Source organism: Nicotiana tabacum, chromosome 5, assembly GCF_000715075.1.
Source record: "Nicotiana tabacum cultivar K326 chromosome 5, ASM71507v2, whole genome shotgun sequence".
Lineage (NCBI taxonomy): Eukaryota > Viridiplantae > Streptophyta > Magnoliopsida > Solanales > Solanaceae > Nicotiana > Nicotiana tabacum.
The window spans coordinates 61,886,807-61,904,393 of NC_134084.1; the positions used below are offsets into that span (position 1 = coordinate 61,886,807).

Below are 17,587 nucleotides of genomic sequence, written 5' to 3' on the forward strand. Positions count from 1 at the left end.
AATTAAACTACCCTCTTCAATTTTCCCTCTTTATTGTTGAGTAAATAACCATTTATGTTATGACATTTATGATGTGGCCGTTTTGCATAAACAACCATTTTGAAGAGTTGCACCTCTTTAGATTTCAGCCCAACTTTGGCTATAAATACAAGTCTATTCTACTCAAAATTTTCATACGATTTTCTGAGTTTCTCCTCCTCCTTCTTCAGCATACTTTTAACATCAAACAAAGTAACAGTAAGTGTGATTTGCTACCGAACTTTGTGTTCGCAAAAATACTGGAGTTTGAAGTACCACTACACCGGTGTAATTCGTTCTATCCTAGGAGGAAATAATCCATAACCTTGGGTACTAGGAGGGGATTAAATTCCTTGAGGAAACACTGTGAATTCAGTGGGCTCGAATTAGTTTTTGTTATTTCGTTTACATTCTATTTATGTTATTTTATTTTCTCTAGAATTGTTTTACAAATACAGATTACTAACACTCATGGCTTAGAATCATAAAGAGAATTCCCTCTTTAAATGGTATTGAAACTGCAAAGAGACCATTTATAATAGAAGTAACACCTGCAAATAATATAAGACACTAAATAAAAAAATTAAAATATTTTAGAACAAAAACTTATGTATAAAGAGGAGAATATATATGATGCGATTGTATCCACACTTTTAAATTTATTTGATAAAATTATGTAAATAAATAATACTTGAAATATTATTGATAAATTTAATATCAAAATAATTACGAGAAAGTCGTACATTATAAAGTCAAGTTAAATTTCAAGAGTAATACAAAATTATATTCATTGTATTATATTAAATTGATAATTTATTAAAAGTTTATATAACAATTTAATAATATTAAGTAATGGTTAATACAATCAGATAAGCAAGGAACAAAAAAGAAATAAAATATTAATTTGTGGAAAATATAAAAATATAAGATTTACAATTAGAATTATGATGAGAAAAGTAGATTTACAAATATAAGGAAGAATATATATACTAATTATATTTCTCATGTAGAAAATTTTAGTTAACAAATAGAGCTCATAATATTATAATGAAAAATAAATAAATAGATACTATTAGGATATTATACATAAGATAAGAATATTATATATATAGCATAAATTAATAATTATTAAAAATATTGGTAGATTTTTTATATAAAAGGGTTATCTTTTTATAATTGTGATGAATTCAAAATTATAATTTAGTAAAAAATATTATATATTTAAATTTTGAGTAAAAAACAAAATGATTTTGATGGATTCAAAATTATAATTTAATAAAAAATATTATATTATTTAAATTTTCAGTAAACTATAAACTGAGAAAACTAATCAAATACAGTAAAAAAGAAAGTACGAAAAGAGGGGAATAAAGACAATCTTATGATATTTATATTTTGAAACAATTAAAAATAAAATATAAATAAATAACACTCAAAAAGTTATTGATAAATTTAAACCATTGAAGAATTTTGAGCAGTATAACATAAGTTTAAAAAAATAAAAATATATTTAGAGTAAGAAAATATATATATCTATGTTACATTAAAAAAGTAATATCAAAATATTAAGCCAATTAATAAGTTAATAAAAAGTCGCATTAGTGAATGTATTATACTAAGTACTTGCTAATTTCATAAAAAATAAATAAGGAACAGATAGTTTATTTGATTATAATATGATGTGTATTCCTTGATTTTGTATATATTTTATTATATTTCTGCATGTTATATTAAATAATAAAATAGCAACTAAAATTTATTAAAATAATATGATATATTAAACCATAATTTTATAAGATTAACATTCTATCAAATTATTACACGTTCTAACACTAGTGTAGAAGAAGGTTAGGGATTATAGTCGATCACCTTCCGCACAACGAACGGTCTAACCAGAAATGCTTCTGTTGGTATATTTAAAGAGAAACTTTCAGAAACCACTATGTTTTAATGGTTATTAGCTAGTCGTAGCTATCATTTATTATATTACTTCCTATAGCTATATTTTCAGGTTTTTAAAGTGTATTCGATGTATTTAAGCTACTGTATTCATGAATACAGTAACATTTCTAGGCGTGAAATATGAGATTACAGCTAGACAAATTTTTGTATTCGACTGAATTCACGACGTGAAACAGGGGATTACAGGTACACAAATATTGTATTCGACTGTATTCGCGATATGTAACTGTGAATATAGTAACGTAAATAGCGCAAATCGTGGTCTATTCAGCTAATTTTAAACGCAAAGTGAATCAATTAACACAATAAACTCCTAATATAACTCAACTAACTCAATTATAAGTCTGAATACATAAAGCCATCTGAATACATAAATTATATTAATTAAAAAAATATGAATACATTCATGGAATATAGCGAGATAGTGAATACAATGAAATACATGGAATACAGCGAGATACATTGAAATACAATGACAAAAAAGATAATGAACACAATGAAATACATATAATACATCGAGATACATTGAAATACAATGAAAAAACATCATCCGCAAAACTCTGAATACAGCGAGATACATTGAAATACAATGAAAAAAAGGTAACAGACTCTTCAAGTTGCTCAGTACCAAAACTCTGTCGTCTTTGTTCAAGAATAACCCTAATGTCGTCTCGTCGATAGCAGATTTCGACGAATTTTCACTTTGTTTCCATCAATAATCGATGAAATGAAATTGTTTTGATCGCCGGAGATTTTCAACGGAGGAATGGAATCAACCGGCTTTTTCGGCATCATAAATTTCAAAACATTGCAGTTCAAATTCATGACAAAGAGATGAGATTCGAAACTGTACAAACAAAAATACCTTTGAGAAGCTGTGTAAAAGTAAGCACCACGCTATCAAACGAACAAGAACTTCTAGAACTTTGCCGCCTAACATTCACAAATTACTGTTATAGCAGCATTACAAGATTGAAACATATGCATTGATAAAAACAATAAAAGACGATGTGGGTGAGAGCTTTCAGTTGCAGAATCGTATTTTCTGGGGAAGATAACGACGTGTATCAAATTAGAGAGAGAGAACGTGGAGAGAGAAGTTTACATCAAATACGGTAATTATGTGAGAGAAAAATCTGAAAAAAGAGAGAGAAAAATAATAATTAGCGTATATAGTGGTTTAAGTGTAGATGTTAAATAGATATTTTGCTATAAACATTAAAAGATAGATATAAAATATAATTTTTTAAAATGATATTTATTTAAAATGATTAAGATGTTAAGCTAGTAAACATTCAATATTTAAATGGCCCAAGAACAACACCAAGCCCAATCCACAACCCATACTTTAGTCGTTTTTTTATTTATTTATAAAAATAAAAATATTTTATTTAGCAAACCCCATCCTCTAGGTCTACTATATAGTGGAGAATGTTTCCCGCCATTTTCAGTATTCGACGAAATTCTACAGGTCAGTTGCTTCATTGTTGAATCGCGAAACCAAAACAAAGCCATGGAAGTCGTCAGATCTCAGAGGAAATCTTCAGTGCCTAACGATGCCGTCTCGACTCTGCCTCTATATCATTCTGCACCTCTTCTTGAAGTCCGGCTCGAAGATTTTGAGTTTTATGCCATCGATCGCCTCCGCGGTAATTGAAATCTCTCCCCTTCATTCAATCATCCTCACTAGAAATGTCCGCAGATTTTCTCTCTGCGGACATTTCAACAGCATCTGTAAAATCTCGCGGCTTACCAGAAATGAATTAACTAAAATTTGTGCCTTATTTTCTTCTGATCTTTTTTACCGTTTCATTCATTTTTCGTTGATTATTCTCCAAGCATAAGTATGTTGATCTACTGATTTTTTTTTGCGCAAATTCTGTTGGCTAGAGGAAAAAAGAAAATTAAAGAAAAAGGAGAAACCAATTTCTAGTATTGTTATTGCTTGTTTTTTAAGGTGCCAAGACAATACCTTTTTTTTCCTTGTGAAATTATTTCGTAGGAGCTGATGCCTTAAACTAAGTATAAATGTTTACCTTCTATTATTCCATTTGGTATTTGACTGGAGATAGAGTTAAAGACATTAATTTAACTTATTTATCATATTAGTGATATTAAGTAATGGTTTGAAAGTGAGCTTGATACAGAAAAAAATGTATCTTAGTTAGATTTTGAATAGTCAAATAAATTTGAAATCTTGAATATTTTGAATGTTTTATAGGAGTAGAATATATTATTAATGATATGATGTCAAACCTTTTGCATCCTGTAATTGAAAGAATTTCGTATTAATTGAAACTAAGTGAGTTCTATCATTAAATGAACTTAGCCAAAGCCATTTCAGTTCTATAATATAGTTAATGGAGCTGTTGCTGTAGAAAAAGGGCAGCCCAGTGCACTAAGCTCCCGCTATGCGCGGAGTCCGGGGAAGGGCTGGACCACAAGGGTCTATTGTACGCATCCTTACCCTGCATTTCTACAAGAGGCTGTTTCCACGGCTCGAACCCGTGACCTCCTAATTCCCATAAGACCGTGGCCTCTTAGTCTCTCTCTCTCTCTATATATATTACATACATAAATTACTCATTTGTAGCATTAGCTTCGGATAATTCTCTTTTTAGTTAATTGATGGATATGATTTGTCTATATAATCCAGTTTTGAAAGGAATTTCGGATGGTTTATCCAGAGGAAAGAAGCCTGATGAGATGGAGAAATTGGTAACGATGTAGCTTTTCTTTAAAATATAGAATTATTTTTTCTGTCTCCCTATGTGCAGATTGATTTATTGGCTTCAATCTTAGGTGTATGATCTGTGGAAGGAAAATATGAGGCATCCGCAGGCATCCGAGGTTGTGAACAAGGACATAATTTCGCATTTTGTCTTGCGGCTTGTTTATTGCAGGACGTAAGTTGAGGCCATTGTGGTTTTTCTATTCTTAAATATCTTTGGTTCCATGTAATATGTGTCTGTGTGGTGGTGTGTGTATTTTTTTCACTTTGAACTTCATATGTTAGGGAGGAGTTGAGGAAATGGTTTCTGTCAATGGAGACTACCTTATTTCGGCACCGATTCTTGCATGAAAATCCTGAAGTTCAGGTTTGATAGCTACAAGCACCATTGTTGTCTCCTGGAAACATTTTTATGGTTCATGCTGATAATGTGTGGCACATAAATTTGGCTACAGAAGGCGCTATTCGCAGAGTTTGATCTTCCATACAAAGCTGTGAGCCGTGCTGAATACGAGGTAAATTTTATGTTAGCTTTTGGTACTTCTACGAGTGACTATTAGTTTACTTCCACAGCATTATGGCCAGGTTGTTCACCTTTTTCTGGAAATGATAAAACTTTTGGCCCTGAAAGACTGGTTGCTTTTGATGCAGACTGTGAAGGACATGCTGAACCAAGTTGCACGCTCCATAGGCCAAAGCAGTATTTCTCGATTACTTGCTTCTCCCTGTTTTTCAATTGTGAAGATCAATTTTTGTACTACTTTCATGCATTAACATTATGATATTGGTTTGTTGCAGCTGATGCGATCTTCTACAAGGTATTCCCTTGACTTGAAAACCCTTTAACTGCCCAACTTTGCTGAAAGAAAATGACAAAAGGAAGACAGCAAATGGATCTGCTCCAAACCCCTTAAGCCAAGTAAAACCTATACTGAAAGGAAGGAAAATTTACAGTATCTTTTCTTTAGCGTGTCAAAAGAAAGATCCATATGCACTGTCTTGTGCCGATAGCCTTATATTTTGGGAATCTGAGGATCATGGTGCGCTCAAAAGCCATGATATTTGTCATAACGAAGTACATCTGTTTATTCAATTGTAGATTTTCATGCTTGGCTCAGGCATGATATATGAGACATATGTCTTTTTATTTGTATTTGGACTCTAATATTGAAAAATATTAAATAATATTGCACAAGTCACTCTCTTATCTTGTAGTACTTAATGAGGTGATGCCTTCTGGGAGTTCTGGTTGATTTCCATTTTATTGTCTTGCATTTAACAATAAAGGTTCCATTTGAGGAGGTGCCAGAGCTTGTGGCGGGTCGACGGGTATTTATTAAGGAAGGGAATGCATATATTGCAATGAGCCAGGTAATTTAGTTTCTGGTTTATGGTGTAGAGTCCATGTCAATATTCTAATCTGAAATCTCAATATACAATTTCCCTGATGTGGCTTATTCTTACAGGTGGTTTCACTAGTTGTCACACAATTCCGCAGTCATCTTTCAAAAGCACTAGTGCTGACAAACAGGTTTATAGATACATGTTTGCTCTTCTCAGGGAAAGATAGGATGGAGTCAACCAATCATTCATTGATTAGAAATACCATTTTTGAATCTAATATGTTTTTCTTTGATTGTTTTAGAACTCTGTATTCCTAATAGGCATCTTGAAAATGAAGTTTTCCTTTCATCAACTGGATTTTCTGTAATGGTTTGAACTAGTTATAACACATTTAGAGTTAGAGAGTTGACGATTCCTTATTCTTTCATTTACCAAGACTATAATACTAGTTGTATATGTTCACTTCAATTATTTTTTCTATTCCTGGCAGAAGCATTCTCTGTGTGCTTTTTCTGCCTGTCAGCAATTAGCATGTGCATGTTCACTTTGACTTGTAGATTTCTTGTTATTTATTCTCTTATCTTCTCATGTTTGAGTATTTTTATGTTATGTTGTTGAGTAAATAATGATTGAGGGAATGCGTGCTTTTTCTTGACTTCAGGCAATATGGCTTTAAAATAAGGGCCTTGTTATGTTGAATAGAGTACAAGTGACATTCTGTTTTAGCATGATATTTTTGCCATGTCAAGATTACCTTTCATCTAATGAAAGTCAAAAACTTTACTATCCATTGGATTTTTAGAAGTTCATGCTTTTGGTTTCAGAAAATGGACATCGAGGATTAGAGAACAGGAGAAGGATCGTTTGACTCCTGTGAGTATTGAGCTACCTTGAAGCTGCACTTAAAAGAATTATATAACCTAATTTCCATTGTATTAATGTGACTACTGAACTAGCTCTTAAGTTGCACCTGAAATTTAGCACCTTTTTCTCTCATATTTGTCAGATTATTGAAGCTCTATCCACGAGTTATTTGGGTCCTGATTATAGCCAGGTATCTGCAACATCTGCCTTGTTATTTATTTCAACAGTTGAGGTTCTAGTTGTTTTTGGTTGACCAAATAAAACATTTACTGCAGCCAACAAAGCACACAGATATATCACTAAAAGACATTGATCAAATTGCTAAGAGTTCGTTTCCACTGTGTATGCATCATCTTTTCGGGAAGGTTAGAACTTCATCAAGGAACTAACTTTATGTTATTTTGAATTGCCTTCAATGTTAAAGTGATCGCATGTTCCTTGTACATCTTAGTATTTTTTGAATTTTTATAATACACTTTTCAGTCTTTGTCATTTGTTTCCGTGTATGACCTACAATACCTATTGCAGCTAAGAGAGGATCATCATCTGAAGCATGGTGGCAGGATGCAACTTGGTCTATTTCTCAAGGTCACATTATTGGGTTTGATACGCATTTGTGTTGACTTTGTGTAATTCATAAAAAGATTCTAACTATTTATTTAAAGATCTAGAATAATGATGGAGGTTTTGCTGCTCTAAGCATGTCATATTTTATTCTGTTCGACTTGCACATCAGTATCATCAACTTTGTGTAATGTACTACATTTTTTTTTTTTTTTTGCGTTTGGTGATTTATCTATGTAAAAGCATAATAACATCGTTGGTTTTTTTGACCTTATACAGAAAAAAAAAGCTGTATTCTTTTGCTTTTGTGATTCTATAATTGGTTTTGAATTTTTAATTGATTTAATTCAGTATGAATCTTAAAAGAAAACTGCCACAAAAGTGGTGCTCCAACCAATACTTCCTGCTTGTCAAATATCCTGTTGTGTACGAGCATACAAGAAAGTCGATGCTTGATAAAAGTATAAAATTATTATTCAATTTATGAGCAGCAATGATTCAAATTTAACATATGTATTTTGTGAGAGAAAGCGGGGAAGTTTGAGGACTTCTGAAACCTGGAAAGAGGTAAGACACATGGTTCTAAGATATTGTCTTGTGAGAATAGAGTGAGCTGTATAAAACAATTTTTCTCTGCAGTGTTGGATCAAGGGAGCAGGTCTGAATTTGAAAGTCTTGTTAGGTTTTGGGGCTATAATGTTGTCAATAGTAGCTTTAAACTAGTGTCTGATTCTTTTACTTGAACCAACATGGCTTTGGCACCATAAATATAAATATGAGTTTCAAGATTTGTGAAACAAATTGTCAAAAGTTTGTTTCTTCACTTCTGAAAGTGTCTTAGTTTTACTTGTAGGGTATGGGATTGAAGTTGGATGATGCCCTTGCATTTTGGAAAGCTGAGTTCTCCCCGAAGGTGAGGATAGTGTTGTTCTTCTCGTTTGCTTTCTTTTTCTCTGCATGGACAGGCAGTGATCCGGGTATTAAATTTATTCTGTTTCTGCTTTCAAGCTTTTATTTTGGAATAGAAACTGCTATTAACCAAGGGAAGGTGAATATAGTTCATTTATTTTGTTGCTTGTCTTATTCCCTGACTACCATTATTACTTATAAGCTGTTCAAAGCTGGAGTCTACAATGCACGATTTTTTATTGTACTGTAGTTAGCTGTATGTATTCCCTCTTAATACATTCCGAATAGTTTCTTATACTAAAAGATGTAAAAGGACTGAGTAGCATCCGCTGAACCTGCATCCTTCTTCTCATATCATATATGAACATGACTAAATGTGAGGCAACTATCAGAATATATTAACTACTACAGATGCAATGCTGTTAACATCATTCTTTGGAAACACTTTTTCCCAAACTCTATTGGTTTAGCTATACTGCAACTTGCCTCTATTTAGAAAGAGAGATATAATGCGCATTATGAATTCCACGATGTTTTTCATTTCTCTTGGATATGAGGTGTATAATCTCTTTTGTAATTTCTTTTGTAGGTTGGTGCTGAAAGATTTGATAAAGAATATGCATACAGCATAAGGCACAGCTATGGAAAAGAAGGAAAAAGAACGGTGAGTAACTTATTCAAAGTTGCATTTCTTTGAGTAACTTATTCAAAGCTGCATTGCTTAATGATGTTGAAGTTTGTGAAGTCTTGGTAGGTATATGAAATTTTGTGATGGTGGTCTTGGTTAGTAAAAGGATTTTGCTCTCCATTAGAGTATGATCACAGCCCTCGTGCTGTATTGCAGTGACAACCTTGAAAACGAGGGGAGGACAAAGGTTTCTGTCAACCACCAAGAAAAAGAAATTAAATTCCAAATATTCTATCGGTTCCACATATCTCTCATTTCTGTTTTATCTCAAGTGAGGAATAAAGTTGAAGAAAGTGGCGCTGGTCAATCTTCTTTTAGTTCTTTGACTCCTTTGCATCTTGAGAAAAAGCAAAGCTGTATAATTATTTCAAGAATCTGCAAAATTCATAGAAAAGAGAAGATGAGGAAGAAATCATTCTCACACCTTTTGCTAATACCTTTTGAGCTTTGTAATCTTTTCTGCTACTTTCTCACCACCCGTTCTCTGTTGCTGGAACCAATGCAGGATTATACACCTTATTCTTGTCAAAAGATTATATCATCAACACCTGGAGTTGGAGATCATCATGGCTGTCCATATCGTCATTTCAGGTCAAAACTTTTCTGGGGTTTGTGTGTGACATTGTTCTCTTAAAGTTAGCAAGTGTGCATTTTTTTTTGTGGTTGAGGGGTGGGAGGGGTGGGCAGGGGGGTTGGTTAAATTAGTACATGCTGCTATTAAACACCAACAACTTGAAATACTCCTCTCTCCTTTTCCTCTCTGAAAAGAGGGCCTTTTCAAACTTTTTTTCATCCCTTCTTTTCACCCTGCGGAGCAACTTTTATTTTCTTTGCTTATAACTTCATGATGTTTAGCATTTCCTAGAATAATGAACAAGGGAAAAATCTAAAGGTCTTACATTCTTTAACAACGATTTGCAAAACAATGTCAAATTGTTTGTTATCTAAGTCTCTAAGCATTCATTTGCTATCTAACTTTAGAATGTCAAAATTATGGCATGAGGACTTTATTGATAATGTTGAATAAGTGGCTGTTGTATATAGTTTTAAATAAATAAAAAAAAAATAGTTACGTTTCATTGGGTGTTACCTGCCTCCGCTTTCCGCTACGTATCAATGGTGATTAATTGTCATCTTAAAAAAGAAAAAAAATACTGAAATTCCACAGGGCTTGGCGGTTGTTTATTTGGTACAAGCATAACCACGTCATCCGACATGAGAAGCGTGGTTTATGTGTGACATGCAGGCCTGTAGATTCTTTTGTTTGATCACTCGTGTGTGCCCGCAGAGTTATCACTGGCAAAGTGCATTTTCAGTCTTGAATATAAAATTTTGATATTTCTTTCCCTCTTAAGTTGCATTTCAGAAGTGTGGAGTTTGTATTTAACATTTCCTAACTCAATTGATGGGATCTCCAAAATTAGATGCTGGCAAATATCTATATATTATTAGGAGAGGAAAAAACCCTCTCCTTAAGCCAAGTGACAACCTTAAAATTAGCCACTTATAATATATTAACTAATTAACTATTAACTAATAACTAATTCAGCCATATGGTGTAACCAGAAAAAGCCACATTAACTTATTTCTTAATTAATTAATATTAAATAACTAAATTAAATTATTAGAAATTTTACTATATAATACTTAAAAATATTATTTTTTAATTTACATAATTTAATAATTTCGAGTATTATTTTAAATTAAAATAAATATTTATATCAAGATTAAAAAATCACACATTGATCTATATTATATTAAAGGACATAAATGGATAATGATACTAAATGATGAGGAAAGTTAATGAAGGCCACATGAAAGCATGAAATACTATATATTAGGTAACATAATAGCAATAATTAAAAAATCAAAAACATTTAAAATTAGAAATAGAAGGGAAAGAGGATTTGAACTTGAGATTAGATTCAAATTATGGTAAAAATGCTCAAACAATGGATAGGACCACAAAATTAAAGTTTTACTAGATAAATAAAAATAATAATTGGATACAAATTAAAATATTAAGAATACAAAATAAATGTCTCATGTAGATAATTTAGTAACGAAAATAAAAGTTAAACTTTTATCCTGAAACTAAAAGAGAAAGAAATTTTAATTGCATGTGATATAAACTAATTATAAGAAAATACAATAGATTTAAAATTTGCTAATTAAAAAAACTTATGTATTCAATATTTTAGACTAATTCAATGTTATGACTTAAAATAAAATGTGATATTACATATTTTGATTATTGGTAAAATATCAATATAAAAAACTAATTAAAATTTCATAATAGGGATAAAAATATATAAAGAGGAAAATAAAGAAAGTGTGAGAATATTTATACTTTGAATTAATTTAAGGATAAGTATATTAAATAATTAAATAATACTCAAAAATATTAGTGATAGATTTAAATGACGAAAGAGTTCTGAGTAAGAGAATAAAAGTATAAAAATACATTAAATTTTAGGAATAAAAATTTATATTTATATATGATTATCAAAAGGGTAATGATAAGTAAATTGATAAGCTAATAAAAGATCACATAACAATATAACAATATTAGGTAATGAATAATGCAATAACTATAAGCAAAGATTAAAGAGAGATTTTTTTGTGGTGAAAATGTAGAAGGATAAGACTTATTCGACTTTGAAGTAAAACATAAAGTGGTAGTAAGAATTTTGTTAAAATAATATCGACCACGGAATAAATGCAAGTACTAAGATCAAGATTGTTACAGATATAAAAAAGAAATATGTTATCCAGTACGTGATGTGAGAAACAGTTTCATGTCCTGCTTCTTAGGTGATATCTACCGATTATATGTAATTTTTATCCGGAGGGTTTAAATTTTAAGGTAAGTTGCATATAATCCAAATAACCCAAATCATAATTTGATATTTGTGTCCGCGCATCGCGCGGGTACTAATACTGGTTATTATTTTATTGGGAGAAAACATACTCTCAGAGTGAGCTTTTCTTACCCTGGAAACATTCAAAATGTTGATACTTTCTTTAACTTCACTCCAAAAGATTACGGGTAATGTCTAAACTTCGTGATATTAGCTCGACATTTTCCACATTTCCAACTTCGAACTTATAAAAGCTTCACAGGAGGTGTCTCTGTTAGTCTTCCTCAGGCTTTTCCTGTCAGTCTCTGTATAATGACGCAACTGGTGACAATTGGCTTGCACCCAGGAACTCAAATTTCTAATCTTGACAAACTGTTCTGGTATTTCAAAAATCGAATATTGGTGGCAATTATTTCTCATTATCTGGCAAAATTTGCTTCAACAGTGAGGAGAATTTGAGAGCTGCGCTGACCAGGATGGGAGTAGGCAATCGAGCAGTCGAGGATATGTTAGACAAAGTTCGAAATAGACACTATCAGGTTAGTGTATACTTTTATGTCTTGCAACTGCTTTAGTCCCCCTTATCTATTAATTATGATCATTATAATTTGCAGTTGGCTTGTACTTTGACCTTTGAAGCTGTTCATGGTTCATCGTGTGATGCGGGGATTAACCATCCAAATCAGTACTATAACGACAGCCGAAAGATCTTAGAATCACCAGTAAGTTCTTCAAAATGGAGTAAAAATCTTTGCTTTTGTTTCCTATACCTACTCTACGTAGAGCTATGTTATGAATTCCTGTAATATGCCAAATTCCCTTAGGGTGTTTAATCATTGTTTATTGATTTGTAAGTACTTCGAACTAAATTGATCACCTCAATATTCTGCTCCTTCTAAGTTCTAGTTGGAACACTATATTTTGTATTTCCACATTTTTATGCTGAGCAAGCATTTGCTCAAGGTGTACATGTGATATAAAGAAAAACTACTGCTTGTGATGGACTCAACCTTTTTACTTGGGAAGTATTTATACTTTATGCACAGTTGCTAGATTCTTGTTAGGACATTGTTCTGTAACTGAACCAATTTGGATTTACTTGGAAAAACTACAGCCTTAGACTCATATCCTACTTTCTCAACAAAACAATGTAAATTCCAGATTTAACTGGATCAAGTTTATTGTTTTAACATGGAAGGAGAAGGTTTTCTTCTCCAGGAGGGAAGCCAGGTGACCTAAATCTGGTGTTCTGCTCCCTAGTCTGAACAGAATATTACATCAAAAGGACGCGTAGGGATTAATACTGCCATTGAGTGATCATTATTTTGCTATATGTATATATATCTTGCCATCAACATCTTTGCTGCGAGAGAGAGTGGGAGGGGAAAATAGGACAGAGTAGTTAAGTGCTCTGCTATCAGAGGGGTTGGGATTTGGAGTTTTAACTAACTCTTGTCCTGGGGTCTTTGCATGTTACCTTAGAATCCATGCACAATAGCAACGGAAATGATGCTTAAATGATCAGTATCTAATTTCTAATATATCCACCCTATTTGTTGGATAAATTCAATAGGATCAAATTTTGTTCCCATAGCGAATTAAAAAGTTTTATCCGTGATGCACAGACCATGTTCCAGTTCCCAAAAGAGCCTAGATATTAAAAGTTGTATATCTAGTGTTGATATTCCGGCAGACCAGGGTTGCTGTCTGCATATTGATTTTTGTCTCAATAAGATTTTTGCTCTTTTCAAAGATTGAGCTTTCCAGACGTTCCTTTGCCAATCCAGTTTGGTTCATCTGCTGTAACTTTACCTTTTCTGAGTGGAAATAGTACTTGCCATGCATACTTATTCCTTGGTGTTTTCATAAAATTGTTCTGGAGAATGTGTTCTTCCATTGATATTGCCATCTAAAGTTGACACTTGACAGCATAATCATATTCAGGATCTTTGCTTAGACCATGAGGTGAATAGTTTGCATTAACTGGTATCACTATGATCTTTGGTTGAGTTGCACTGACAATTGTTAATATTTAAACTAATTATGCCCTCTTCCATTACCAGTTTTAGCATAACGTATTCCTTCTTTCCATCATTATCACTTGCAGAACAATTCCAGCAACCCATGAAACACAGAAGCTTTGACACAAGGGGAGTTAAACGCTTTTGCCCTCCTAATGTGAGAATCTTACCATTTTCTCTCTCTCTCTCTCTCTCTCTCTCTTTTCATTTTGCTACATGGACATTTTAAAGAGAATGAAATTGAAATGATATAAGATCCAATTGAATGACTGCAAGATGAAGTCAAAACAGAGAGACAGAGGCCATTGCTGTGACTTTTTTAATAAGGTTAAGTAATTCATTAATTTGACAAATACCCCATATACAAGTAGTATACCAAAAAGTAGAGAACATACACCAAAATATGTTCTCTATACATGAAACTCGATCTTCTATATAAACAAGACTGCACAGGTGCAAGAAAAAATAAGAACATTAAGCTATTCCTCATAGTACACAGTTGTTGTTTATCCCTTTAAAGACTCCTATTTCTCTCTTTTGGCATGACCCGCAATATTCATGCTTGACGTTTCCTCTTCTTCTAAAGGCCTCTGCATCCTTTATTAATCCTGGTAACATCCTTGCACCCTAAAGCAGTTAAATACCTATGTTGCTCGGACTCTCCGGAAATGTTACTGGGTGCGTGCCGGATCCTCCAAAAATAGTGTATTTTTGGAGGATCCGACACGGGTGCGGCATCATTTTGGAGAGTCCGCGCAACATAGTTAAATACTACACAATGCACTCAAGCCAACTTGACAACTAGATCTTGCCAAATATTGCGCTAAGGCCCCAATCATGATCTTTAATATGAAGAAAGAAGCTCAAGTAGCACATGAATACCATGTATAAATATATGTTCGTGATATAAGGCATGGCTACAATCAAATTGTGTATATCAACAATTTCAAGAATAGCCCTTCATGCTCAATTAAGATGTCATATTTTTAAACATGATTTCTAGCATGGATAATTAAACTCATATAGTTTTAGAAGCATATAAAATATTAGTCAAGAAGGTCACAAAATTCAACAAGGCACAAAGAAGCATATAATCTATCCCGAGCATGGACAACCCTAGCACATGCATATACGCTCGTCACCTCGCAGATGCATCACCCCTGCATGTAGCAAACAATGACATTTGTTAGGAAAAATTCCCTCAAAACAAAGCAAGGCAAGACCTTAACTCATTCCGGAACAAGTTCAACAACCTAAAACAACTTTCCTTAGAAATTCATTAAAGTGATCAAAACCTAGTCAGTATCATCTAAGGAAGTCAATAATACTAAAGGAAACATCCCCAATTAATGAAGGTTCAATCTTTGATGAAATCCCAAAAGTCAACAAAAAGTCAACCCGGACCATCATGGTCTAAATCCGAAATCGAGACCAAATCCCGACTCCATATCCCCACGAGTCCAAATCTATTATTGGTTTCAAGATTCGATCTCAAATTAAGGTCCAAATCCCAAAATTAGCTCTCGTAAATTCAAACCCAAAAACCCAGTTTCTACACTTTAAAATCCTAGATTTAGGGATAAAAGTTTATGAGGAATCATGATATATAATCAAAATTAAGTTAAAAATACTAATCTTAGCAGTTGGGGTGAATATCCCTCCAAAAATCGGCTCCTTCCAGGGTCTAGGTGTCAAAAATGGTGAAAATGAGGTCAAATCCCATTTCTAACATTCAAATACCCAGGCGAGTGTGTGCATCGCGTTCGCGACACGTACCTCGCGTTCGCGAAGGCAAAGGTCTACAGCTGTTGCATTCCCGCTCCTGTTGTCACGTTCACGATAGTTATTCCCTCTGTCAGCCTTCGCGTTCGCAAAGGTCAATCCCCATAACTTCGCGTTAGTGTCCCTCCCTTTGCGTTCGCGAAGTACTGCAAAACATAGGCAGATCAACTGCTACAAAATGGACTTAAATGGTCCGAAACCATCCCGAAATTCACCCGATCCCCTAGGGACCCCATCCAAACAAGTATATAAACCTATCATAACTTGTCGTAAGCTCAAAACATCAAAACAACATTAAAAAATCAAGAACGAAGCATCAAAACTCAAGAATTTCAAATGTTCATAACTCAAATTTCTAACTTTCGACTAGAAGCGCCAAATGACCTCGGGTCACCTGAGACCCGAACCAAACATACGTACAAGTCCAAAATCATAATACGGAGCTTACGGAACCATCAAATCAGCAATCCTGAGTTATTTACACAAAAGTCAAATATTGGTTAACTCCAACCACTTAAAGCTTCCAAATTGAATTCTTCTACCATAACTCTTCTATAACCTTCAAAAATCAAAACCAACCATGCGGGCAAGTCATGAAATATCAAATGAACCTATTAGAAGCCGTAAATCGCAAAATGGAGCGCTAGAACTCAAAACGACCATTTGGGTCATTACTAAAGCACCATTGTCTCGGCAAAATAGTAGGTGAACGCCTATCACACTACTTTGTGACCCGTCGAAGCAATGAAAGCTCTCAAGTAACCTCTTGTCACAGTTCTGGTATCATTTTACGACATGCTTCAATTGCAAAATATAAGAGAAAACGGTCTCCTTCTCTCAAGTCCTCAGCTATCAAAGAGTACACATGGGCTTCTGTTCTCTAGTTCTCCGCAATAGTTTGACCACAGTTCCTAAATCCCAAAAAAGTACCCTTCTTTTACTGGAAGTACATGGCCCGAATTAAGCAGAGTGGATATAGGACCATATCAATCTCAACTAGTTCATGGCATTTCGAATTGGACATCCTTCTTGATCCAATTTGAGTGGAGCCCACGTAAATATGCACATTTCTCCTTGTGTACTGCAACTGATCCTTTGTAACTAAATGACTTTGACGGAAGAAATTAAGCATGGTGGTTCACTTTCATGGTTTAATTCCTACAGGTCATAGGAGTTTATGACTTGAGAGTCAGAATGAGTGGCTGTATGGATTTCTTTGATGGCTACCAAATATTTACCTCATCCTACTTGGACTATACATGCCATTTTTCCGTAGCTATAAAAGACTAATAATCAGGAAAAATATCATCATTATAACTAGATGATTTTGACTTTCCTACATGTCAAAATAAAAAGGATGATCCTGATATTGCTTCATCTCGATTATGTTGGAAATTTGCCTTTTCAGGTGACATACATCATGAGATCCACTGGTCCTAAAATTGATTACCTGTGTATATTTCTGGTACGAGTGATCAGTAAGATTTTAAATTGATTACCTATGTATATTTCTGGTGCGAGTGATTGGTAAGATTTTGTGAGTTGTCAATTCCAACTGCTAAAGAAATCTGTATGGTAATGACTGCTATGAACTCTATTGAAGGTTTCTGGTATCCAATTTAGCAAAGAGCAAATTTTCGACTCTGTTTCTCTTTTGCTTTTGTTCAAACTTCATTTTAAATCACAAAAGAGACAAAAGACCAAGGTCATCTAGGGTAAGCTATTCCTGTCATGTCTGCTTGGACCACACCTTGTTTCCCATGAGCTGTGTCAGCTCCGTGGCTCTCTTCTGGTCAAGAATCAGCGTATATATTTGCTTCCTTGAGGATATGATTGATCAGAA

At 33.4% G+C, this 17,587-nt stretch overlaps 1 protein-coding gene across 1 annotated transcript; it reads left to right on the forward strand.

Annotated features, from left to right (window-relative positions):
* Positions 1-3,387: 3,387 nt before the first annotated feature.
* On the forward strand, positions 3,388-17,386 carry LOC107791516 (putative DNA primase large subunit). Its single transcript, XM_016613603.2, has 20 exons — positions 3,388-3,629; positions 4,637-4,698; positions 4,783-4,886; positions 4,997-5,078; positions 5,167-5,226; positions 5,363-5,411; positions 5,510-5,529; positions 5,999-6,082; positions 6,178-6,242; positions 6,880-6,928; positions 7,062-7,109; positions 7,195-7,284; positions 7,448-7,507; positions 8,337-8,396; positions 8,982-9,056; positions 9,586-9,671; positions 12,387-12,480; positions 12,556-12,663; positions 14,049-14,119; positions 17,153-17,386. Exons 1-19 carry the CDS (start codon positions 3,494-3,496, stop codon positions 14,067-14,069), a joined length of 1,353 nt encoding a protein of 450 aa, XP_016469089.1. The 5' UTR covers positions 3,388-3,493; the 3' UTR covers positions 14,070-14,119; positions 17,153-17,386.
* Positions 17,387-17,587: the final 201 nt, after the last annotated feature.